Source organism: Podarcis gaigeae (assembly GCF_964106915.1).
Source record: "Podarcis gaigeae genome assembly, chromosome: 13".
NCBI classification, from domain to species: Eukaryota; Metazoa; Chordata; class Lepidosauria; order Squamata; family Lacertidae; genus Podarcis; species Podarcis gaigeae.
In genome coordinates this window covers 29,362,797-29,388,368 of record NC_139689.1, presented here as the reverse complement: position 1 = coordinate 29,388,368, position 25,572 = coordinate 29,362,797, and the positions used below count along the sequence as shown (strand labels likewise).

At 46.8% G+C, this 25,572-nt stretch overlaps 1 protein-coding gene across 11 annotated transcripts in view; it reads right to left on the bottom strand.

Annotated features, from left to right (window-relative positions):
* Nucleotides 1-25,572, bottom strand: part of GRB7 (growth factor receptor bound protein 7) — a 76,815-nt gene that overhangs the window by 11,400 nt on the left and 39,843 nt on the right. For 7 of the 11 annotated variants that reach the window (XM_083708738.1, XM_083708740.1, XM_083708739.1 and 4 more), the window contains 5 exons: nucleotides 11,701-11,896; nucleotides 9,747-9,897; nucleotides 3,116-3,272; nucleotides 2,031-2,152; nucleotides 303-383 (listed from right to left, as the gene is read on the bottom strand). In XM_083708738.1, the coding sequence (XP_083564864.1) occupies nucleotides 303-383; nucleotides 2,031-2,152; nucleotides 3,116-3,272; nucleotides 9,747-9,897; nucleotides 11,701-11,888 (699 nt within the window). In that variant the 5' untranslated portion in view covers nucleotides 11,889-11,896. Of the gene's footprint in view, nucleotides 1-302; nucleotides 384-2,030; nucleotides 2,153-3,115; nucleotides 3,273-9,746; nucleotides 9,898-11,700; nucleotides 11,897-14,798; nucleotides 14,900-16,563; nucleotides 16,636-20,001; nucleotides 20,072-25,572 lie in introns of those variants that run through there. The other 4 variants (XM_083708734.1, XM_083708735.1, XM_083708736.1 and 1 more) reach the window with 4 other exon arrangements.

Below are 25,572 nucleotides of genomic sequence, written 5' to 3'. Positions count from 1 at the left end.
CATGAGTAGAATGTGTCCTTTTATTTAAAATGCATCTCTGGGTTATCTGTGGGGCATAGGAATTTGTTCATTTTCCCCTCCAAAATATAGTCCGGCCCCCCACAAGGTCAAAGGGACAGTGCACTGGCCCCCTGCTGAAAAAGTTTGCTGACCCCTGGCCTAGTGTTTCCCAGTGGAATTGCGCTAGGCATAAGAGCATGGCCACCCAAGAATAGTGCTTTATCCTTCTGGAAATAAATGCAGACCTGGGAATGGGAGCAGGTCTGAATGGGCAGAGGAAAGGAAGCAGGTGGGCTTTGTACCTGTATGAGTTCTGAATGGGACATGCCCTTGTTGGCTGCATCCAGGCAGCTGGAAACCATGGCTTCGGGGAACAGTGACTGCTGCAATGGAGAAGAAAAGAAAAGGGGTGAGCCTTCCAAAACCACACAGAGACAATTCGGATAGTTGGCTGTCATATATTGGTGTTTCTAGTGCTAAAAGAGGGGAAATGCTCTCAATGTTTTGTTGTTTTTTTAAGGTAAAAATAAGGACAAGTTTATTATCCTCATAATTGCAGAGAGAGAGAGAGAGAAACTGCCAAGATGTGCTCCATTTTTGCTTCAAGTTGTTTCTCTCCCTCTCTTTAAAATGTTCTTGTGCCCATTCTATAATGCTGATAACCCTATAACACCCAATATTACACAGATAAAGATTCAATATCAAAATAACGTGCTCCCTAGCCTAAGATCCTAAAGGGAGGGGAAGTAGAAAGTAAAAAGTTGCTGTCCTCTCCCTCCTCCCTCCCTATAAAGTCACATAATTTCTAATGGTTATTGATACAAACACTTATGGTCACCAATCTAAGCAGTACACACCACTATGCATCATTTCATGGCTGCATTTCATTTTGGGATACACACTTTGACACAACGTAGTTAATATATTCAGAAACATTTATCTGAGTGTTTATGGTTTTATTTTTATTTTTACGTGCTAATGTAAACAAAGATATATCTAGATGCAACCATGTTAAACTGTTGAAAAGATGAAAACGAAAAACTTTGTTACAAAAAATAATAATAAAGTGGGGAGGTCGAGGCACACGTCCCTCTGCTTCTTCAGCAATATAGGAAGGTCTGAATAGAGTTTCCGAGTTTGTTTGGCCGAACGTACTTAGAAACCTTCCTACAATCAGAAACCCTGCTTTGTCGGGATTCCCAGTTATGGGGTGACTTCTGCGCAAGTTCAGCTGAACACATGCAGAGGCCCCCTTCAGATTTTGAACTCAGCACCCAGAGGTCGAAAGCAGCCTGGTGCTTCTTCCCAGCTCTGATCAGTCCCAGCCAGCATTGCCAGAGGTAAGGGATGATGGCACTTGCGGAGGACTTTTAATGTCTGACCAGGGACCGTGATGATGATGATGATGATGATGCTAGTACCCCACCCATTTGACTGGGTTGCCCCAGCCACTCCGGGCGGCTTCCAGCATATATAGAAACATTATTTTTGTAGTTGTGAAGCAGAACATCCCAAACTATAAAATGTCGTGTACTTTTTACATTATCAGTTGGTATAATAAGATGTGTTTCGTATTTGAAAACTAAAATTTAAAAAGTTTCTGTTGTACCTTACAGCCAGAGATATAAATTCAAGTAGTGCAGAAATGTGTTTTTGCGTTTTTGGGGGAGGGGGGGCTATTGGGTTGTTGTTTTTACTTTTATGATGTATTTTGTGGTTTTTATATCTCGATTTTATTTTGTGAACTGCCCTGAGACCTCCGGGTATAGGGTGGTATATAAATTCAATAAATAATAATAATGTAGTAAAACCTAAAGGTTTTGCAGAAACTGAGTTTAGGGTTCTACAGTGAAACACAAAATGTTTACTAATCACAACTGGCAGGTGCTACAATTTCATTTCATACAAGCTAACAGATATGGAATTAGGGTGGTGGCTTTTTTAAAAAAGCAGAGGATCAGGAAGCTTCCATTTAATGCTGGAAGGAAAGAATGGCCTCCCCTCCTGGCTTTATAGTCCATTCCACTTACTGGCGAGCTCTTGAACAGCTCATACTTGGCGTAGTTCTTCCGGAAGACAAACCTGCTGTCACCCCCAACAGGCCACGTGGCCTGAACCTCCACCACCGACTCATGATCTTCCAGGCTTCGCTCTGGCAAAATAAGAGCAGAGAGAGATTAAAACAAAAAATGCAATTTGAGTTTAAGAACCTTTTTAGCAGCTCATTTCTATTCCATGCTCAACCAATATGGAGAACAGCTCTAGTAAAGGGTATGAAGCATGCTAGTTAATATAACATTCCTTGCACACAGAAAAAGAAAGTGTGTCCATTCCACCCCGTATTCATCACGAGCAGTTTGTTTCTGTTCTGCTGCAGTTCACCTTCTGATAATAATTTATTATTTATACCCCGGCCATCTGGCTGGGTTTCCCCAGCCACTCTGGGAAGCTTCCAACAGAATATTAAAATACAATAGTCTATTAAACATTAAAAGCTTCCCTAAACAGGGCTGCCTTCAGATGTCTTCTAAAAGTCTGGTAGTTGTTTTTCTCTTTGACATCTGGTGGGAGGGCATTCCACAGAGCGGGTGCCACTACAGAGAAGGCCCTCTGCCTGGTTCCCTGTAACTTGGCTTCTTGCAGCGAGGGAACCGCCAGAAGGCCCTCGGAGCTGGACCTCAGTGTCTGGGCAGAACGATGGGGGTGGAGACACTCCTTCAGGTATACTGGACCTAGGCTGTTAAAAAAAGACTTCATTGCCTTTTCTCACTGACCACTGTGGTGAAATGTTTCGCAATTATTTATGTTATTATTATGCTATTGTAAAGGAAACACAATGCAAGCCAGAAAGGGGAATACCATCAATCACATACCATTATGCATTGTTTCTGGACTGAAAACAACAACCGCTAATACTGATAGCATTCTTTGGATTCATTTCCGTCCTGGGCATGGCACGAATAAACAAACATGGGCAATTTCTCTTCCCATTGCCACTGATTCTTCCACGTCCCTGATCCTAACTCTGTCATAATGCCCTCTAATAATAAATGTGTGTGAGAGAGCACATGTTTATGCACACAAACATAGACAGCCTGGCCCTCTCAATCCTCACCTAGAGCCAAGTGCTGATAGACCTCCACTAGGGACCAGCACTCATCATGCAAAGCGTGAGTCTTCTGGACGAGCATCTCACAGACGTGACGAGCCGTGGCCCCTGCTGTGACCTCCAGCGAGCGGCAAGTGCCATCTTCACTGTAGACCTTCACAACCTGTGGGGCGGGGAAGAAGAAGAAGAAGAAGAAGAGTTTGGATTTGATATCCCACTTTATCACTACCCTAAGGAGCCTCAAAGTGGCTAACATTCTCCTTTCCCTTCCTCCCCCACAACAAACTCTCTGTGAGGTAAGTGGGGCTGAGAGACTTCAGAGAAGTGTGACTGGCCCAAGGTCACCCAGCAGCTGCATGTGGAGGAGCGGAGACGCGAACCCGGTTCCCCAGATTACGAGACTACCGCTCTTAACCACTACACCACACTGGGAGAAAGCGAGCAGAGGTTAAGAGAAGAGGCAGAGAAGCACAAATGCTGAAGGATGGTTCAGACCTATGAGCATATCCCCTGGGGATGGCCAGTGGCTTAGATGGCTCAGGAGAGGTCTAGCAGGGGCCATTATCCCTGATAGACAAATAGCAAAGGGAGACTGCCTTGCTTTCATGTCCTGGGCACCTCTGGCTGGCTGCTGTTGGAAGCAGGACACTGGCCTAGATGGACTCTTGGTCTGATCCAGGAAGTTGCTTAACAACTATTAAAAGATAAATTATTTTAATAGTTGTTAAGCACACCCTTGGTGGAAGGATTTTCACAGACGGCAAGGGTACATGCAATATCTCTGTTCTCAGTTCCTAGAGTCCTTTCTATAAGTCAGTTACATTCAGTATGAGACACTGCTGCCACAGACATTGTGAGGTTTGTGGGGGGGGGGGGGAGGAGTGAATTGGGGAGAGTTATTAAAAGAATTTTTTGCTCACAAATATTTGCCACAGAGGGACGCAGGTGACGCTGTGGGTTAAAGCCTCAGCGCCTAGGACTTGCCGATCGAAAGGTCGGCGGTTCAAATCCCTGCGGCGGGGTGCGCTCCCGCTGCTCGGTCCCAGCGCCTGCCAACCTAGCAGTTCGAAAGCACCTCCGGGTGCAAGTAGATAAATAGGGATCGCTTACCAGCGGGAAGGTAAACGGCGTTTCCGTGTGCGGCTCTGGCTCGCCAGAGCAGCGATGTCACGCTGGCCACGTGACCCGGAAGTGTCTCCGGACAGCGCTGGCCCCTGGCCTCTTGAGTGAGATGGGCGCACAACCCCAGAGTCTGTCAAGACTGGCCCGTACGGGCAGGGGTACCTTTACCTTTTACCTTATTTGCCGCAGAACCCTTGCATGCTGTAGAGCAGGAGTGGGGAACCAGGGACTCCCAAAGCATCTGCTTTTCACTACTGTTGGAAACAGGATACTGACCTCCTTTGACTGCAATGATCTTACTTTCTTAGTCAGCTGGAGATTATTTCTCCTTAACCCAACTATTCCACAAGAGGGAGCAAACCAATTGCTCAAGTAAGACAACTGAGTCAATCATATTGTTGTGAGTTTGGATCCAGCGTGTGTTAAAAGTAAACCAAGGCTTCCCATTCTTGGAATAGCCAAGTCAGCCTCCTAGTCAGGTGATAGCCTGGGTGACGGCCATTAAGGAGAACACAGGAAGGGGCTCAGTGGGAGATGGCAAACGGGCAGGGGACTCCTCCTTCAACTCCAGGTAGTTAGAAGGGAAAAGCTAGCATTGAGAGCAGAGAGTTGCAGTGTTGAGAGATAGAAGCAAAGCAGCAAACTGGAAAGCAAGAGATAAAGAACAAGGCTCGATTTCAGTCTGAATCCAAGCCTGCAGCTATGGGAGAAACAATACTCTTTTGGGGTGTTAATGCCATGAACCCCTCCATGGTAGGCTCAGGTTGTATATATGAGTGTGTAAATAAACCATATATCCCAAAGACACCACAGTCTCTGCTGTGCCTCATTCTGAAGGAAGCACGAACCCCGGGGAAGTGCCTGAAACCCCCACTCAGAGATTGGGGTGGCGTGTGACAAGATCACAGGGCTCTGTGCTACATTTATTAAATGAGAGTTATCAGAGCTGTGCCACATCCTGTCTATTGAAATACAGCCCAACTCTCTATTCCAGGCATGGTTATCTAATGGTGAGGGGGAAATGCACTCTGCACATCTTAAATACATTTTCTCCATTACTATTGCTTCATAAATACGTGCTATTCAAAATAAGCCTCCTCTTCTATTATTAGGCAACAATTGATTCCCCAGACCTTCTGGGGCAGAGGAGTTACATGGCTAGACATCTGTCTGAATCACAGCAGGGTTTGTTGTTTGTTTTAGAGTGGGCACAAACTGTACTTATTGCATTTCTTGGCCATTTCACATTTGACTCACTGTTTACGATGTTTTTCCTCTATACCTGTGTGTGTATAGACATAGGCACACCTGCCGACGCAGGGCAACCCTACATGCACCTGATGACGCTGACTCCGTTCCACCACAATCAACCTGTTAAGCTTTTAAGATGCCCCAAACCTTCTGTTCTAGTTGTTGCAGAATTCGCCTCTTCCTTTTCCTAAGCTCGTTTCATGGGGAAGGTGGCAAATAATGGAATAGCCAACTTTGTTTTTAAATGAAATCTGGTGCTTTTGCTGGCTCCTAACGAAAGGCCCGGGGCTACATGAATATTCATTTAGGTCTAGATTCTGTTCAGAGGTATAGAAACTGGGTCCTCTTTTTGCCTCCATCTAATTCAGGAGTGCAGAACCTCAGTGTCCGAATACGCCCTGGGGGGCCCCACTGTCCTCTCTGGGCGTCCTTCGGTGTTGCGCTCCCCCAGAATGGACATCAATCTTCATTCCGGTGTGCTCAGCGACACAGGTCGGATGACCTGTGCACGCTATTAATCAGCAGAGTTAGCAGTGACAACTGGAAGCGTGAATGTGAGCATCCTCAGGATTTATTAAGCAATATTTACAGGACAAATCATAATGGCGTCTGCTCTCTTCTTCAGCAGCAGACAGAGAGAAAGAAAGAAAGAAACAGTGCAACAGCACAACATAAGAGATAAGACGTAACTTTCGTCTTCAGACTTTCCCAGCTCATGAAAGTAAACAGTGACATGTGAATATCCAGCCACATAGCAGCAAAAAGAGAAGTAAATTGCTAACACTCAGGCCTGCCAAAATGGGACATTACGGGATCCAACCAGAGGCAGGAATGGCTTATGCAATTCCAGGATGTTGTGGTGGGACAATTGAGGGATATGGACTTATGGACCAAAAGCAGCCCCCTAAGCCTCTTTATTTCACTCTTGGGGCTCTCGCAAGGCCACATTCCCTAAGCCCTTGAGCTGAAAAAGGTCCCCTGCCCCTGACCTAAGCCCGAGCAGAAGGGTTTACAAGTCACCAATTGGCTCTTTTCTCCCTTGTTTCAAGCAGCCTCCCCGGGCCATGAAAAGGACTTAATTTTTTCCAATCAATACAGGTCCTCTTCCCACCTATCGGGGCTGATGCATTGCTGTGACAATAGCTGCAGCCATCCTGATAGACAAATAACATCTGTGAGTGCCTGACTTAAAGGTTCAGCCAACATGTGTAAGCATCACCCACACAGCAGGATCTTGCTCATGACGCAGTGGCTAGCGCAAGGGGGATTTGTGGCCGGGTTGAAGTCGCTATGCCGGCATGCTAACAATGCGAGTGTGTGGGCCAAGGGCTCCATTTAAGGAAGGACTCCGCAACCCAGACACTTCTAATAGGACCTATCATCTGTTAGGGCAGCACGTCCCCGAGGGTCAGTTGCTTTCTTTCCAGAAAAAGGAGATAACCCAAGGCCAGACTGACCTGGCTGCTACATTGGAATGGAAACTTGCAACTGAAAGCCATCAATCATGCGCAGGAGGAACATGGGAAAGGAGGCGCTAAGCTGGATTTTGGATTAATTTACCATCTATGCAGGTCCAAGCTATGCTACTACAATGTTCTGGAGGAATTTCCACAGGCTGAGATGAGACAAGAGTGACTAGGGTTGAAATTGACTATGTATTTTGGAAAGTTGCTTGTTCACTATGCATTTGGGAACCTCTTTTTTTTTTTTTTAATTACACCGTGTTAAATCTTATGGCAGCTCTTCATATCTTGACACACGCCACTTTTGAGATGACGGAGAGGGAACACTGACCTGCTTGGGGAAGACTGTGGGAAAGTAATTGGTCTTTAAACACCTATGCTCTCCCGCTCCCTGACCAGCACCCTGGCTAGAATCCCAGGGGAAGGATTAGGAGGCCCCACCATGAACGTTAGGCACCCCGTCTTCAGATGAAAGGCAAGGGAGTGTTTGTTGTCAATCTCCACTTTAACGGTAATCTCAGGCTGGGCTGCTGGTAAATCTGGAAACTGGCAAAGATTCTGAGAGCCTCCAAATAGAAGGATGGACGAGAGCTCTTCGGAGAAAAGGCTGGTAATCACTCTCTTATGGCTCCTCTGAAGATGGCAAGGTTGTGACAGTCCTTTGTGCCTTTCGCAATTCATCCAACAGGAAGTTAATAACTTTTAAAAAGTTATTAATTTGGTCCTGCCCAATTTTATCCTCACAACAACTGTGTGAAATAGGTTAGATTGAGAGAATGTGAAGGGCCCAAAGTTACCCCATGAGCTTCCTGGCTGAGTGTGGATTTGAACCCTAGACTCGCAGGTCCTAGCCCAAAGCACTAATTGCTACACCGTCCTGGCTCTTTCACCCTGGTACAATGGGGTTCGCTCTGAAGAAAGTGGGTATAGATATACAGCTCTTATCTTCTATTCTATCTTCTATTATCTTCTATTGCTGCTGTTCTTTTAAGCCTTCTCTTGCTCTACTGCAATTTCATGGTTTTATTATTATTCTTTTGTTGTTCTTTATCGTGAGCCGTCGTAAGAACCCAAGCTTGAGCTGGAGGGCAGGATATTAAATCGCATAAATCGATTCTTTTTAAAGAAAATGCATCAAGCACAGGTAAGCCGTGAGATAACACAGAAGCAGTTTGCCCATTTGTCTTGCTCTCTAGTCTCCTATCAGCTCCTTTGTATACTGTGCAAAAAAATGAACATCCATGTTTTCCTCACTGTTGGGTGAAGGTGAAAAGCACCTGTGTTGGCCTTTGATAGAAACTGCAAGAGGCATCAGGTGGATTGAAAAACTTCCCAGGCAGCTGGAGACCTCCTGTCCCATAATTACAGGCTCCCAGCGGAGGCCCAGAGGCTAGCCAAACAAAACCTGAAACCTTGGCAACAGTCCCCATGGGAACCAGCCTTGCCCCATCGTGCCCAGTTAGCTAACAAGTCCTCATTTCTAACTCTTACTCTCTGGCTCTTCTTGTCCGGAGTTTGGGGGGAAGCAGCAGATCACACCAGACAAGTGTTTGATTCCCAGCTCTTAGAAGAGGCTGAAAAGCCTAATGCAAGGCCAGCTCGCACAGGATTGCTACCCAAAGCAAGAATTGATTTGGCTGCCCCTACCACAGAATCTGATTGTCTTAAGAATGGGAAGGAAAGGTTGTGTTTCCTCCATTGCGACTCCTTTTCTCCAGAGAGGAAAAAATCAGTACCCGCAGCCTTGTGTGATATATTCGGGAGAAGAAAAGGCTACACAAATCTGGAGTCCCTAAGGTGGCTGGATGGTGTCTTGTATGCCTTCTCTCGGCAACTCCTACAGCCAAGCTGGTGCCAAATGTATTTCTTTCCTTTCCTTTGCACCACATCAACAAGGCTGAGAGGGAGGCCCTGTCATCTGGGCAGTCCAGGACCTACAAACACACAGGCTAGACTCGCAATAAATGGAAATGAAGGGAAGGGGGTGCAATTGAGGAAATGGGGCGGAGTGGGGGAGCGACATCAACAACTCTTATACCCTATTGAATGTTTTCCAGCACAGTCCAGGGTCAGAGTTATCATTAGGCCAACTTAGGCAGCTGCCAAGGGCACAGACCTTGGAGCAGCACAGTGCTGACCTTTGAGGGGCACAGCTTTATACAGATTGTTCAAAATGATTTGTGTGTAGAAACATTTGCTTTTGCATTTGAGAAAGATAATCAAAGATTGCCGTATTGCTTATTCTTGCAATCTGAAACAACTTTGCCAGCTTTGAGTAATGTGCAGTTTGTTTTTCTACAAAACGTGTTTTTGAAAACTGAAGTTAGCGATTTTGTGGGATGGGGTGCAAGTAGTTAACCTTGCCTGGCTGAGCCCTACCTAATGGATTGGAGCAGGAGACAATGGCAACGGGTTCTTCCACCATTAATTCTCTTCATATTTAGGTTGGGTTTTGTACTCTTTTTGTGCTCAAGTCTGTGTACTGAAAGGAACACCGTGGTGGGGAGGAGATGGGGGCACAATGTATCTTTGGGCAAACCTTGCACAGCCTCTGTAAAACCGCAAACCCCTGCCCTTCATCTAAGATGTTTCCCGTCTCACTGTGGAAAGGAAAACATCCTCTGCACATTCTCAGGGGCCCTCTCATTGATTTCACATGTAGCTGGCTGGCTGTGCAAGCGCCCCACAACCACCACCACCAAAAGAGAAAGCTTCTAGTACCATGCCTTAGCAAACCCTGTGTCAAAATTAAGCCCTGTTCTGATCGCCCTCCGTCCCGAAACGTAAATAGGCACACTTACATGAGAACCTCCTTCTCGTGGTGAGCCTGGTCCCAAGGAGGAGTTGCTGAGGATGGGTGAGTTGGAGGGGCTGCAGAGTTCTGGGAAAGGGTTTGGGATGGAGGGCAAAGATAAGGCACGCTGCTGCTCCTCCTCCTCCTCTTTCAGCTTTCTAAAGGAAAAAGAAGCACATCAGAAGGATTATCATGCAGGCCTGAAGTGCCGTATCCTCATAAAGGGGAAAAAGTGAGATTTCTGCGTTAGTGAGTAAAAGCCTATTTGTTCATGAGAAAGTCTGAAACCCTTATGTACTTTAGAGATCTAGGGCCAGGGCTAGATCTACAGATATTGAAATTCAGCATCTAGGCAATCCAAATTCTGAATAAACTAAACAAACCCACCGAATTTGCATGACTGCTCTTTATTTTGCACAAATTGTATTCTGGTTCTGCTGATAATGGGCTGCATTAGCCCATCTGATAATGAGCTATGTCTCCCCTCGCCCACAACCACTTGAGATCTTATTCAGCCACCTTTCTGAGATTTCATAAGGCATTCTACATATACTTAGAAACCTGCTTTTAAAACAAGAAAGCAAACGTTCTCATGAAGCTGAACTGTGCACTCACTTCCCCATTTTTTTGCACCTTTTTAACGCGTTCCCAACCCGCAGCCAAAGATACAGGTGGATATTTCAATTCAGTGTGTCAGATTCAGTCCCCACCCTCACCAGCCTCTGGCACTAAGCACTGCATTTGCTGGGCAAAGGGCCCGAGCCAGCCTCAGAAAAGTCACTCAACTCAGCAATCTTGCTGTGCTCCATCTCACCATGGCACTGGCCCCGCGAGCAGGGAAGGAAGCTAATGATTAACTCCAATGCACATTGCCTTTTCTTGCCAGTGCATACCACATATAGGCAGTTAGTCTGAAATCTGTCTGGCACAGCACGCCAGACTTTCTATGTGTGCACAGCCGTGATGGAGCATGAAAGATTGCATGTCAACAGTGCTGTGGAGGTATCCTCTGTGAGACAAGGCTTGGGAGGCACAGAAGGAGAGGCTGCTGAATCAGAGTAATGCCCATCTCAGCATCCAGTTCTAACAGCGACCGAACAGCCATCTTAGAGAAGCTGCTCAGAGTGGCTTTTGTGTGGTCTTGCTTCCAGGAACTAGTTAAGCCCAGCCTTCAGCTTCAGAGATGAAATGATGCTGGGTACCTTCAGACTGGGGATAAGAGAATCTTCCTACTTTCAATCCTGCTCACCCTCCAAATACACACACACACATAATTCTTATCGAAACCCTCTTGGCTTCTCTCAGAATTTCTCAATGCTTCCCCCGAGGAGAAGCCACTAAACCAACTCTGGATTTTGCTCAGGGCTTCAAATTTCTGGGACAGAATGTCTGACCTAGATTCATCCTATTAAGCTGCTTGTCCACTGCAAGCCTATTCAAGCCCCTCTTTCCTATCATATCACAGGAGGAAGCTCACACTTTGTCTGGAAGCAGTGATCCCCGCTTCCACAGTGATCACACACAACTAATGAATTTCACCGTGAATGAAATCAGTAATCCATCTTCTTGTTTTGTAGTCTTGCTTTGCAAAGAAAGCGGCAGGCTGGTTATCTGCACGACTTCTTTCCCTGCTCCTGACTGAGGTGGGAACAGTCAGTTTCTTAAAAGAGGAAGGCCAGGTTTCAAGGACTCCTGGAAACGTGTGTCTCCTACTCCCAGACAGGCGGACTGTGACTCCTCAGTAATGAGGGAAATCAACTCAGTTCATACCCAGAGACCCTCACACCTGAATTGGTCTTGTTCCAGGGCTGAGCGTCAGCTCAGATTGAGCCATGCACTCTGCACATGTCAAGAGATAAAAAGAAATCAGCTCAGCACATACTTCTCATTTTTAAACACAAAATAATCACTGGGGGTGATGGTTGGAGTTTCCCACAATTCCTGGCTCCATCTCCACGTACCTATTGGCTTGGATGAGCAGAGGCTGAGAGCGCTTGACAACATCGCCTCCGGTCAGAAGACTGGCCTGTTCACCGTTGCAGAGAGGATTGCTGTCTGAAAGGGGCCTACTGTGGTCCGATTCCAGGCCATCCTCGTAAACATTGTCCAAAGTGTTGTTGATGTTGTTTTGGAGAGTTCCCAGGTCCATGTCATTATCTGTAGCGAAAGAGAGGTGACCCCCATGACTTGGCTAAATATCCCTTTGATTTATTTCATTTTTTGCCGATCCGTCTTTCCACGTTAGGTGAAATCAAGAGCCAGCAAAACATCCAAATTCGACAAGATCCCTAGGCAGAGCTAAACCAAAACAATTTGCAGAGCTTAAGTCTGAACCAGTTTTTCCACAGCTGTTACTCTGGACCTCTTGTATTTATGGTTATATGTACTTGAAAGGAGATGTGAAAGTGCACTGTTTGAAATGACACATTGCCAGGCCTCCAAATTTATTCAAAGGAACAAAATTAGAAATTCAGGCAGTGTGCCTCGTATGTGTATGTGTGTGTGTGTGTGTGTGTTGGGGCGGGGCTTCAGACATGGTGGTCCCTGGCGATGGATGACCATTACTCCTCCTTGTGACGGGAGTAATTCCCCATTGTTGCTGCCACCAACCCACTCACTTTAGGAGCTGGTGGGCAAGCGAGTGTGCCTGGCGAGGAGGAACAACAGAAACTGTTTGCTGCTCCTTGCTCAGTCTCCTGCCCTCTCCTTCAGGGCAGTGGTGGGGACTCAGCAGAGCCACTGCACAGAGGAAGTGGGCAGGTGAGCAAGCAGGAGTGGCCCCTCAGCATCAACGTCAGTATATGAGTGAGTGGTAATGGCGACAGATGCAATGGTGAGTGAGTGACAGGAGCAGCAAGTAGTAGAGAGATCTGGTGAGTGATGGGCCATTCAGAGGCACGGAGACCTCAGCTGCTGCTCCGAAGGGTTGCAACCTGAGCATGTTCTTGTTGTTCCCCATCTCCTGGGTAAAATTTACAATAGGGGAAACCAGAAACATTTTTATTTGGAATTACAGGTACCGATATACCAAAGGGGCAGAAAAGACTATTCACGCATGGAACAACGGCCACCTGGATGCTATTAGCTCAGAACTGGAAAGAAGATAAAGTCCCTACCAGAGAAGAATAGCAAACCAAGCTGATGGATTATGCTGAGATGGCAAAACTGACTGGAAAACTCAAAAACCAAGAGGATAAAATTTTTACAAAAGAATGGGAAAACTTTATAAGTTATTTAGGAGACCACTGTAAGCAGATGGAAACAAGAGCAGGATTTGTAGCATAAAAAAATATTATGGATAATATGGTTTGATATAAAAATTGGAGTATGGGTGAATATGCAGTTTTAGATGTTTAAAATGGGACCCCACGGAGGGGAAGGGGGGAAGTCTCGAGATTCCGAGAATCTCTTTATGCAGATTTGTTTTTACAGTTTGTGTTCATATATATTTTGTATTTGTAAAACAAATAAAAATAAATATAAAAATACAATAGGGCAGACTTACCCACCGGGCCAAATTTCTGCCGGTGTCGGAGTATGCAAACTTCCACTTGTTAAATTGCATAATTTGGGATTTTAGACACAACGAAACTTGTTTGAAAATACTACAATTAAAGATGTATCCCTAGCCTGCTTAGCACCACACATTAAAGCCCAGCCCTGCCAAGATGGTATTGATCTACGTTTTTGGGAAAATGCACAGGCGAAGACTTTGGCTAGGGGAATTTACCAGCCCTAGACTTACTCTGGCAGCTTTGCAGCAGCACAGGAAATTGAGCAGTGCACTAGGTTAACCATCCAACCGTTTGACCAAGATTGCAATTAGTCAGTAGCGTGGTTGCCTGCCTTGCTTTAGGCAAAGCTCTCATTCTGCCTTCTAATTTCACAGAGCAAGCTCATCTTCCGGATACTGGAGTCCCTTGATCAAGTGGTGGAGCACATAAAGAGCACCCGAGAGTTGATTGCACAGATGACTCAAACACCAATGGAGATGAGGATCCGAATTTCACTTGTTGAATCCCCAGTTCATTTAGATGGTTAACCACAAGCCAAGTTAAGACTCAACACAAAGACCGCATGCTGCCTTAGCTCTGAAGCTTTGGACCAGCTTCCTCAGAGCTCCTCAGCAGGCTGGTCAGCCCTGCCTCGTTGACCATGTCAAACAGCTACTGGGTCTTTAAAGTGAAAAGGTAGATAGCCTTGGCAGACATTAGCATGGAACATTTTCTTTCTCTTTTCCAGGCACTGAGCCCACTCATAGTCTGGAAGGGAAAACAAAGCCCAGTGTTTAGCCTTATTGTACCAAGAGGCTCTCAAGGTGTAAATGGAGACAGTCTGCATAGCTCAGTTGGTTAGAGTGTGGTGTTGATAATGCCAAGGTTGCAGGTTCGGTCCCTGCGTGGGGCAGTTGCATATTCCTGCACTGCAGAGGGTTGGACTAGATGATCCTCAGGGTCCCCCCCCAACTCTACAATTCTATAATGCCACTCCACACAATTGCAGGCAGATGGCAAGTGCCTCAAGCCAGGGGGACCTGTCTTTTCCACCTGACTTTGGCATGACTGCTTTTGAGCAGGAGAGCAGCTGCTACAAAGGGACCAGAAGGTTTAAGAGCAGGGATGGATAACCTGTGACCATCTAGAGGTTGTTGGACTCCCAGTTCCCAGTGACCCCAGCACATACACTATGCCTGCTCTCCTCAGAGATGGGAGGTCCAGGTTCAAATCACTGCTCAGCAATGAGGCCGACGATCGCCTTCCAACTAATTCCTAGCATAGCACCTAACAACTTCAGTTTTGCATAGCTGCTGCACCTCTTCAGTCAATCAAATGATTTTAAATCAATTTATCCAAGAGACCAATCTAAACACTGCTATGCACAGGAAGCACTGTATAGTACACAGGAATTGGGAATTATCAAACAAATTAGGATTATAAATAAATAAAAATACACTGAAAATGGATACCATACAAGCATGTCAATCAATTGATGCAAATGAGATATAGTCACACGGGGTCAGCAAAGCCTAGAAATATCGCTGAGTGCAGGTACAGCTAACCTTGGAATCTTTTGCCCAATCTGCATTAGACTGCATGCGAGGCGAATCATTTTTGCGGCATCTCAACCAGGCTAGCTACTGCCAAAGATCTTGTCACAATAAATCTGCCAGACTTTCATGTGCCACAAGACTCTTTGTAGGTTGGTTCCTGCCCTGCAAGAGACTCACACAGGCAGGTGGCAATTGTGGCACCAGGTTCATGGCCACATTTCCGCCTTGTCACCAGTTTCTTACGTGATTCAGACAAGAGATGGATTTTCAAATGCTCAGCAATAATAATAATGAAAAAATTCCAGTGCCAGGGTTCCTCCTACCCCTCCTTCCCTCATTTAGCCACCTGCCACTTCACCTGCCGCTTCCTTATCAGAACTGGGCAAAGTGACTCAGGGTTCCTTCCCAGGTCAGAGCATCAATGAAGCCAAAGGTCACAACGCAGTTTAGGTGGCATGGGAAGAAGTGCTAGCGTCTCACAAAGAACAGCTAAAATTAGATGACCTATAAAAAAATATGAACAGTCAGCAAAACAGCAAAACTTGATTAATTTAAAATTATTTTTGATATTCATGGGGGGGGGGTATAAAAAAGGGGGGTATGCAGGGAATTGAAACCTTACTCTCTGGTGATCAGAAATACCCTCTGGGTTTGAGATTTCATCACATGCTACCCCTACAATTTTGGGCTTATCATTGCTACAGGAAGGACGAGAAACACAATTAACCAAAAGAAGGCACTAAATTTTCCGCCTGCTCCCAAATCCAGTGCTTGCAAAGTATGCTTGCAGAATTATGAGATTCCAAGAGTATCACAATTAAGTCCATGAAAACTACTAGATAATATATTTTTTTAAAGCAGCCATATGTGTTACTTCAACTGCCCAAAAAGGGTTTTCAAACAACAACAACAACCACAATTGGGATAAAAATTGGCACAATTCCTACAGTATATGAACTGGAAAGTGTCTATTACAAGCCTGTCTCCTAAAAGACACACAAGGAACCTGGCGAAAGATGGACTACTCTGTAGTCTTCTCTGCCCATTACAAAGATGGCGCCTCCAACCCTCAGGCAAAACTCGGCCCACCAGGCCTCCCCATATGCCATGCCAGGCCATTTTGTGGGGAACAACACTTCTCCACACATGACGTCAGGTGTGTGCCATACACCTGGAATTTCCTGGACATAGCTGGAATATGGAAGAAACTGTGTCCGGGTGGAAATAGCTGAAATGTCGAGGGAAATTTGGAATACGGCTACCCTATCCATGATAAGACAGGACGTGGGTGGCGCTGTGGGTTATACCACAGAGCCTAGGACTTGCTGATCAGAAGGTCAGCGGTTCGAATCCCCACGACGGGGTGAGCTCCCATTGCTCGGTCCCTGCTCCTGTCAACCAAGCAGTTCGAAAGCACGTTAAAGTGCAAGTAGATAAATAGGTGCCGCTCCGGCGGGAAGGTAAACGGCATTTCCGTGCGCTACTCTGGTTCGCCAGAAGCGGCTTAGTCATGCTGGCCACATGACCCAGAAGCTGTACACCGGCTCCCTCGGCCAATAAAGCGAGATGAGCGCCGCAACCCCAGAGTCGGCCACGACTGGACCTAATGGTCAGGGGTCCCTTTACCTTTATCCATGGTAAGAGTTTCCAGAGTCCAGAGAGATTTCTGGCCCTCTCCCAAACGAAGCCAAGAGAGGTTCCTTGAAACACACATCTGCCCTCCGTTGAGGTGAAGTCTAGCAAAGAATCCCCATACACAGAAGCGCCACCATACAGTGGATGCCAATACCCAAGCAATGCCTCGTCTCTTCCATCACGATGGTGCTCGGCAAAAATGCCCTCCTCCTCACAAATAGTTTTCCTGACAAGACTGTGGGGCTCCTCTGTCTCACCTCCTAGTTCACCCCAAGGTGATAAGCCTGACTGGACTGTACCACTTCAGACTGTAGGTGGGGGAAGTTCGCACGACTGAATGCTCCACCACGCAACAAAACTCCCTTCACTGAGAAAATGTGCATGTTGGAGGAAAGGGACTCTAGCCAGGCGTTCTTCCCAACGTGCTCTTTTCTTACATGCAAGAGGGCATGGAGGAACATTTAATCATGGGAGGTCCACCCCCCCCCATTCCAGTCTGCAAACAGAAATGGAAGAAGATAGTCATAGGTCCAGCAGCAGGTGAGAACACTAGGCCTATTTGGAGACCCTGTTGCAGGGTGGAGAAAATGCAGTGGTACCTCGGGTACCACTAACCCATAAATAGTACCTCAGGTTAAGAACTTTACCTCAGGATGAGAATAGAAATCACGTGGCAGCAGCAGGAGGCCCCACTAGCTAAAGTGGTACCTCAGGTTAAGAACAGTTTCTGGTTAAGAACGGACCTCCAGAACAAATTAAGTTCTTAACCCGAGGTACCACTGTATTAATATGTGGTTGCTGCACTTTATAAACACAACTTGCTGGAAAAGCATAATGGGATCACATCAAAGAAACATGATCCTGAAAATAGGACAATCAGGCATCGAGCCTCTCAGAAATAGGACATTGACATTGCATCTTGTTTGTGGGGTTTACGGTATATTATCATCTTTCTGACTCTGTATGCTGCTATATCTGAAAATTAATTAAAAATTACGTTTAAAAAGCAGGACATCACAGTCTCCCATTACATTATGCAAAAATTTTAGGTGGATCACCACACAATATTTGTTTTATTTATTTCATAAAATTTATATGCTGATTAATTGTAAGGGGGGGGGGGACCCTCAAAGTGGTTTTTATACTTTGCTGTGGTTTAGTTAAGACCAGAGGACATTGCAGGAAGATAATGAGAAAGCTGGAGATGTGTTAATAATGCCCAAATGTCTCTGTAGGAGGTGCAAAAAGATTCATGATTCACAGGGTTTGTGAAGTAATAAGATTCTGGGCAATGTAATTCTCACCAGACTGATGTCTGCAGCTGAGGAAGGAGAGACAGAGGTTCAAGACCTCTCAGCACCTGCCAAAATGTAAATACACTATATAGTCATCGTTATAGCATGCCACATCCTGACAGGTTGGAATTTATATTTTTTAAAGAACCTGAAAAACAGTTTAAGTTTACAATCAAGTCAATGACTCTCCCCACCCCCCGCACTAGATTCTTTCCTGATTTACTTAATCCTGAGCCTCAAAAGCCAAACTAAGTAAGGCTGGCTTTACAAGGCTTTCAAAAAGGTTAGCAAGTTTGGACTTTGATGAATCTGGAGAGGGAGATCGTGGCGGCGGTGGGGAAGCCACTGGTTCTCTTCATGCCCTGCCGGCACATATATGGTATCCTTAAAAGAGCACCTTTGGCGGGTTTGAGAGGTGGCAATGGGACACAAGGGAGTGGGAAGCTTCTAAGGCACGCTGGGCCTAAACCTTGCTATGCAAAATTATACTCTTGTACCTGGAAATGTGCCTGTGCATAAGTCAGAGTGCTGAAGCAATAAACAGCTGCTCAGGGGACATTTGTTTCGGCTTTACAGGCAAGCTTGCTTCCAGTCAGGATGTCTGTAGGAAAGCGACATCACCATCTCATTCCCGGCACTTGTTTCCTTCCGGGAGGTGGTGGTTGTTATTATCATCGTCATCACCACTGCCACCATTATTATTTTTTCATATAGGCGCCAAGATCGCCTTGTGTTCCATTGTAGCGGGACTAGACCAGTCAGGGATGAATCACCAACTCACAACGCCCGGTTTGATCCGGCTCATCAAAAAAATCGCACACCTGTGCCTTTTATAAAGAGGAGTTCTGCTTCTGTCAACACCAGCGAATGTTGAAGAAAGAAACATGCGTCTAAAAACCAAATACATGTTTCGTTTACCGGCGATCACCTGGCACCAACCGGCCCTTTTGCCTCCTGCACGCTTCCCTCCATCAAAACAAAGCGGTGAGTCAGAATGTGGGCTGGTGACTCAGATCTGCCACCCCACCCCTTTCTACTGGCTCAAGCACGTTCAAGTCCTCTCGTACACCTCCGCTTCTTGCCTCCCCAGACTCCTTGGGTCCTTTTCCCCCTTGGAGGTTTGTGTAGGCTGCAGGCAGGGTGGAGAAGGTGCCATGTCTCTGAGGCAAACAGCACCTGCCTGTTCTTGAACCACATGCCTCTGACCAACCACAGCAAGAGAAGCTTGCTCAAGTTCACTTGCCTAGACTAGAAAGCACCTACCCCCATCTAGCAAAACCACTGAAATGATCAATAATTCTCTCAACAAGCGGAAGAAACAAAAGAAGGGTCTGGATAGGCCCCTGGGTCCCATTTCCAAAAGCTGACGTTCATGTAAATAGGGAGGGAGCCAATAGCCTTTCCTATCCCACCCCTCGCATCGAGTGAATCACAGTGAATTCCAGTTGATTAATGAACCTCCACGAATTTCTCTGCTCTTTTGTAAAAAAGTGCCAAGCTACACATGATGTGGCAGATCTGTGCTCAAAATCCCAGACATTTTTTTAAATAAAGATTTAGAAGAAGCTTGGGGAAGAGGAGGAGGAACAAATTGGCTCAGTGCAGCAGTGCTGAAAAAGGGGGTGTCCACTCTTCCTCCCCAGGTAATTTCTTGAAAGCTGTCTTTCCTTCCCAAAGCACAGCTAGGTCTTGCTCCCAAACGTGCCCCAGGAGCCATTAGCAAAGCCAGGTTGCTAAGACTAATGGAGAAAATGATTGAGAAGGGAACAGGTAAACCTCATTTGGAAATGCCCAGATGCTGCTGGGAGATTAATTCATGGGGTGCCAATGCCTATTAACAGCTGTTCAAAGGGCTTTTAAAGCTGCTGCTCAATCACATAGAAGCAAAGCAAGAGAGCAGAATTCACACATGTACACCTATCACATGATGATTCTCAGTTGGCTGTGTGCAAGGTCTCCTCTGAAAAAAAAATTTGATGGCAGATATGAAGACTCCGATTCATGAATAATCTTTAGATTCTTACAGCAGTGATAAGAGATGGGCATGGATGGGTGTGCGACTGCTGGTCCAAAATTCCTTTAATGGAAGTGAGTTGTTCAATCGCACATTATATGCTGAGCGGACACCAAATCTGCATATAAACTCATCTCTGACTGTGCTGGTACTCAGTTTATAGAAATGAGTGGGGAAATGGCAGGTTGAGCAGTGATGATCTGAACTCATGACAGACAAATGCTTCCCCACCTAGGGCTCACCAGGCACTCAGGAACTCAAAGCTTACCAGCTGTCCTCAGCGAGTGTGGTTTCGATGAAGTGCCCTGAAAGCCAGGCACCATTAGTTCAAATCGCCAGTCTGTCTGGAGGCCTCCAAATGCTCCTACCTGGTGACTTAGTTTTCCATCTGCAAACTGACAGTGAAGATTCCACTGTCCTACCTATGAATGCGACAGAGTGAAATAATGAATGCGTTGCCTGCCGGAAGAGCTTTATATAAAACAGAACGTGCTATTAAGAGTGGCCAGGAACAGCATCGCCCAAGCTGTGGAGAATGATGAAGGCGAATCATTATTCAGAAGTAAGACAGACATCCGAAAAGATTAAAGGACTTGGGGATGTCAGACTCACAAGGCAGGATTTTTCACTTTGCTGTTTTCCTTCCCAGTGAACTTCTGACCCCTGACGGGCAAAAGGCTTTGGTGCACAACAACATGTTTGAGGTGTGGGTCTGAGGCAGGATCTGAGTCAAATCAGACCTGCCTAGTTGTTCCAAATTCTGGGTCAAGGTCATTCAAAGCCTCAAGAAGTCACGAAAACTCGGTTTTTTGAAGAATTTGGTCTGATTTAGCAGCTGTACAGCGCACTGAAGCCACAGCTCATTGCTTCCACAAGTCCCGCACAGCTTCTGAAAGTTCACTAGGTTACTGCCAACATATATAATGTGCTCAGTGGGCCAGCCGCAGGGGCTGGAGTCTGGCCGCTAGACCACTGCTTTTTTAAAAAATAAGAAGGAAACGTAATGTTCTTATGAACGTTATGTCAAATAGCAGCTTCTTAAACTAATAGCTATCCATAAGTAGGTTGCCGAATCCAATCTTGCAACTCAAGACGTTTACATTTTGCTAGTTTTCTCCCAAGCAATTTCCCTGTTTCTGGTCAGATGGATGTATTCGCTCACAGAGAAGGGAGAGCCCACCGCAGAATGTGAGAGAAAGAGAAGAAACATTGAGGGAGAGGGAGGAAGATAAGAAAGGCGGTTTTGAGATTAAAGGCAGGTCCTGGATCTGAAAACATAGAAGGTGATGAAACCCAAACAGCAGGTGAAATGAATGCGCAACACATAAATTCCCTCCCACCCCCAGCTCACCACCAAACACATGGTCAACACACCCCAGGGCCCATACGCCTCCTTGCTTCCGGTCAAACCAGTTCTGCATCAAGATCTCCCAGGCAGGATGCTCAAATAGCCCCTCCCTTGTAAACACCTCATCTGCTTGGTATCTGGGACACTGTAAGTAAGGGAGGATGGCTCATTTTGGGTGCCAGGAGGCAGCATCTGCAAAAGCTGGAGAGGTGTAGGTAGGGAGGGAAGAGGAATGGAGGGAGGTGGGGATAGCTGCTGGCAAGCAGAGGAGGAAATTGCAGTACGAGGCTGGCCTGCTACAACCGAAAACATAGCAATTAAAAAAAAAGTAAACAGCATTTGACAAAACTACCAACTGGCACGGGCACTGCGCTTGTACTTTTAATCAGATTAAAATGGTTACCTTTCCCACCACCTTTCTGCACCTTCTCAGACAAGCAGGGTGCAAACGGCTAGCTCAAACTTCCTTCTCCCATTACACAAAACAGGGACCACCACCAGTCTGGACTCTTTCCTTCCTGGGTCAGCTGATGTGAGCTCAACTGCCTGGCCCAAGAGCTCAGGCCTCTTTCTCCCCTGTTGCAGAAGTTCAGAGCAAAATCCAGTATTATAGAGTGAGAAAGGGCATCCCAGGTCATGGAGCCCAATACACAGGCTTACCTGGTGTGTTCATTCCCTTCGTGTTACGTCAACTTAACACAGTTGCCAGCTAGCCTGGAATCTTGTGGCCTTATTGTGTCAGCTCAAACCACAGGGACCTCACCTACACTGGAATCTCTCTTCCACACTGCAGTAGTTCAGAGCGAGGGGTCCATGGTGCATAGATACTCCCCTTTTTATCATGTCTTTTCTTGCAAAGCCATTCTGGCCCAAATAAGCATTCCAAGTAGTTTACAATCAAATCCACGAAACAAAATATGAAAACTTCAACAGCATTGAAAATAGGGCTGGGGAGAAACCAGTGATTCAGGCCACAGAAGGGAAGGTGACAGGATCCCCAAGCATGGGCTCTACGGGGAGCTGGCTTCAGGCACCAGGCCTGGTGACAGACCAACTCTGTGCTACAAAGATGTCTGCAAACATGACGTGAAGACTGGCAACATCGGGCCCGCCAAATGGGAATCCATTGCAGATGACTGCAGTGCCTGAAGACTGGCAGTCAAGTTGTGTATCCCCAGCAGTGACCAGTGGAGAAATGACCACTGGGAGGAGCGCAGAGAGAAGAAACTCCATGGTGCATCTGCAGCAGCACAACCGGACAACTTCATCTGCCCCGGCTGCAACAAAACATGTTGCACTCCAGAGACAGACGGATGCCAACAACAGGCCAAAATCTGAGGACAGCAATGTTGGCCAGGTGCCCCACACATCACCTACCACAAAAAAGGTTCCTGTCCCTTTCCTGGAGATCATAAGCAATCCATCTTGCCAACCCATCTTCAGAAATAACTCCCAGGTAGAGAGCATCAAAGTCCAAAGGGCCCTGAAAGCTGCCGTACTCAAAGCAGAGCTCTGTCTAATGCAGATATGGCCAATGTGGTGCCCTCAAGGTACTGCTGAACTACAACTCCCATCAGCCATAGCCTATGTTTCCTGGGGCCAGTCCCTGGATCTGTCCCCAGACAAAATCTGTCCCCGGATTTCATTTAATGTCCCCGGATTTATATTTTAAGTGTTGTAGATTTATTAGTAGAGAATGAATGTTGCGTGATTGGTTCAACGGCACAAGACACATCATATGGGGACTTCTGGTGAGGCAAAATGGCAGGCGCCACAGCAGCGAGAAGCCCCTGAAGCCAGCCAGAGCCAACTGCGCTACCAGGCTGGCTCCGGGCTGCTGAGAGTGCCACTGCCACTGCCAAGGGGGAACTGGGGATGCCCAACGCGTCAACTGGGGGAACTGCTGACACCCCCCATGACCCAAATCAAGCCGGGAGCGAGAGCGCCTGGCCACCCGACTGACTGCCCAGCGGTGCTCAGGGGCCAGGAAAAACCCCGGAGCTGATGAAGGGAGAAGGAGGAAAGGAGGAGAGAGAAAGAGTAAGGAGAAAAAAGAGGGGAGCCCCGACCTTGTTGTGCTGCTGCTGCCGCTGCTGAGGACGAGAGATAGGAGCGCACTGGGAGGGTAAGGACATGTGACCGAACCCAGGCCTGACCAGAACCGACTCCATGGCAGCGAGCGCAGAGAGTAGGCCGGGGCCCAGAGGAAAGCCGTGTGACAGAGGAGACCACAGAAGAGAAGATATTACTTCTTTTTCTTTTTAATAATTTTTTAATAACTATTTTTCTCTTAAAAAAAAAAAAAAGTGTCTCCAGGTTCTTTGAAAAAAAATCTGGTCACCTTACTATAGCCAGCATTGCCAATGATCAGAGCTGATGGGGTCATAGTCCAACAACGTCTAGATGGGAACCACATGGGCTACACATTGTCTAAAGGCCCAAGCAGATGTGTGAGAGAAGAGCCAGAGAGCGCATACTTTATGTGCAGAAGGTCCCAGGTCAAATTCTGAGCATCTTCAGTTAAAATAATAACAATCATAATTTTATTATTTGCACTCCATCTGTCTGTCTGGGTTGCCCCAGGTACTTTTCAGGCAGCAGGACTGGGAGCTTGAAGAGCTTATGTCACTCAGGTACACAGTATTAGGTTAGATGGACCAAAGGTCTGGCTCAGTATAACACAGCTGTGTGTGTGAAGGTAAGGCACTCCCAACAGATAGCACCAGCTCAGATCAATGGACGCCAAGAACCTAGTATGTCTCACATTTCTCTAGCTCACCGCAAAAGAGTAGTTTTGGCTGGTATCTATCTACAGCTAGAGCTCATTCCAGTTAAGGCCTAACTTGGATTTTCACTCCCTTCTGCGCTGCACCATCCCAAAGCAATACAGCTAACCAACCTGTCACCCATCACTCATATGCTACAAGTGCAGCCTAATGAACCCAGTGCAGCTATGATCTGCCCTGTGGCGTCAGGCACACACCAGTGGACCCTCTCCCACTTGTGTTTCTGCTTTCTACGTTGCACCGAGAACCCGTCATCTTCGGCATTAGGAGGCTTCAGGGGGGTGAGTCACTGGGAGTTCCACATAAAAACAGAACAACAATGTCAACACTAAATACTGACATCCTTCAATTTGCTCCCGTCCCTTCCAACGAGTTCTGTGCCACTTGGGGATGGACACCCCCTCCTTAAGGGCAATCCTCTCCCACCCTTTTGCCTTAGGTGGTCAATTATACAAGGCGACAACAGCGTTAACTGAGCTATGCAGGAAAGAGCTCGGATTGACAAGGCCCTTAGATGCCCAGCCCCTGTCCCTGGAGTGGGAGCGAGCCTGGTGAGCGATGCAAACAAATTTGTTTGGCTTTTTGTCTTTGGCTCTGCGCCCTTCAGGAGGCTTTTTTCCATGGTCGAGCAAGTTTCTGAGCAATCTCAAGGTCATAACATAAGCAGCTGGGGGTGGGGGCTGGCTGGCCAGGAGTGGAAAAGCCGGGGGAACAGGGACTCCACCTTCACCACCATTTACTCTGATTGTTCCAATTTACCCAGGAAAAGTCCTGATTTTCTGGGACCTGTGGCTGCTATAGCATTGTTCCTATTTTGGATTGCGGAGGAGGAACACCTTCTTACATTTGCTTAGCGCGAGTTGCTGGAGTGGCCCTTCTTCAGCCCCATTCCCAGAGATCTCTGGACCAAACCACACAATCAATGTGAAACCTAGAAACATAGCCTTGCATCTGTTTTGTAAACTGGAAAAGCCAATGGGAAGGAGTGTGTGTGTGACTGAAGGCAAGGGAGAGAAGAGGCACCAAACTCTTTCCCCATCCCAAGTTGGCACCCGGACCAAGGTTCTGTTTCCCAACCCCGTGCCACCCCAGTGCTTTGCCAAAGGCCTCAACATACATTCTCAGGGCACCTTCTACTTCAAAGCATTACCTGTATCTCCCTCCAGAGTCCTCCTATACCTCCAAAATCTTCCTTTCGCATCAAGGAAATCCACGTGGGCCGTGCCCTTTTGCATACATTTGCTCAATTCATTCGGCCCACATAAGTAGGTGTGAGCAGGAGAGGAGCCAAGACAGAGAGCGGTTTTGTTGCTGTAGGTTAGCAAATTCCCACACTGGCTCCCTGCCCTGGTTTATGAGGCAGAGAAGTTCAAGAGCTCTCAGTTTTGTGTTAACAAAACAAACCCCCGCTGAGAGGGAGCAGAGATAAGGCCAGGTGGGGAGCTGAGGGACTGAGGCCAGCAAGGCACCTCCACTCTCCGGGGACGGGCACGGAGCTAAACAAGGGGGCACAAAACCCTCCTCTTCGAGGCTGAGGATCTGATTCGGGACACGTGGGCTGGTCCACAATTTCCCGTGGCTGGTTCTACGAGCCCAGCCAGCAGCTAATTCTAAGAGAGACGAATTCTGAACCAGGCGAAGACTGAAGAGCATTCTGCTGATTTACTGTTGCACAAAGGGCTTTTTAATCTTCCACTCCCGAAGC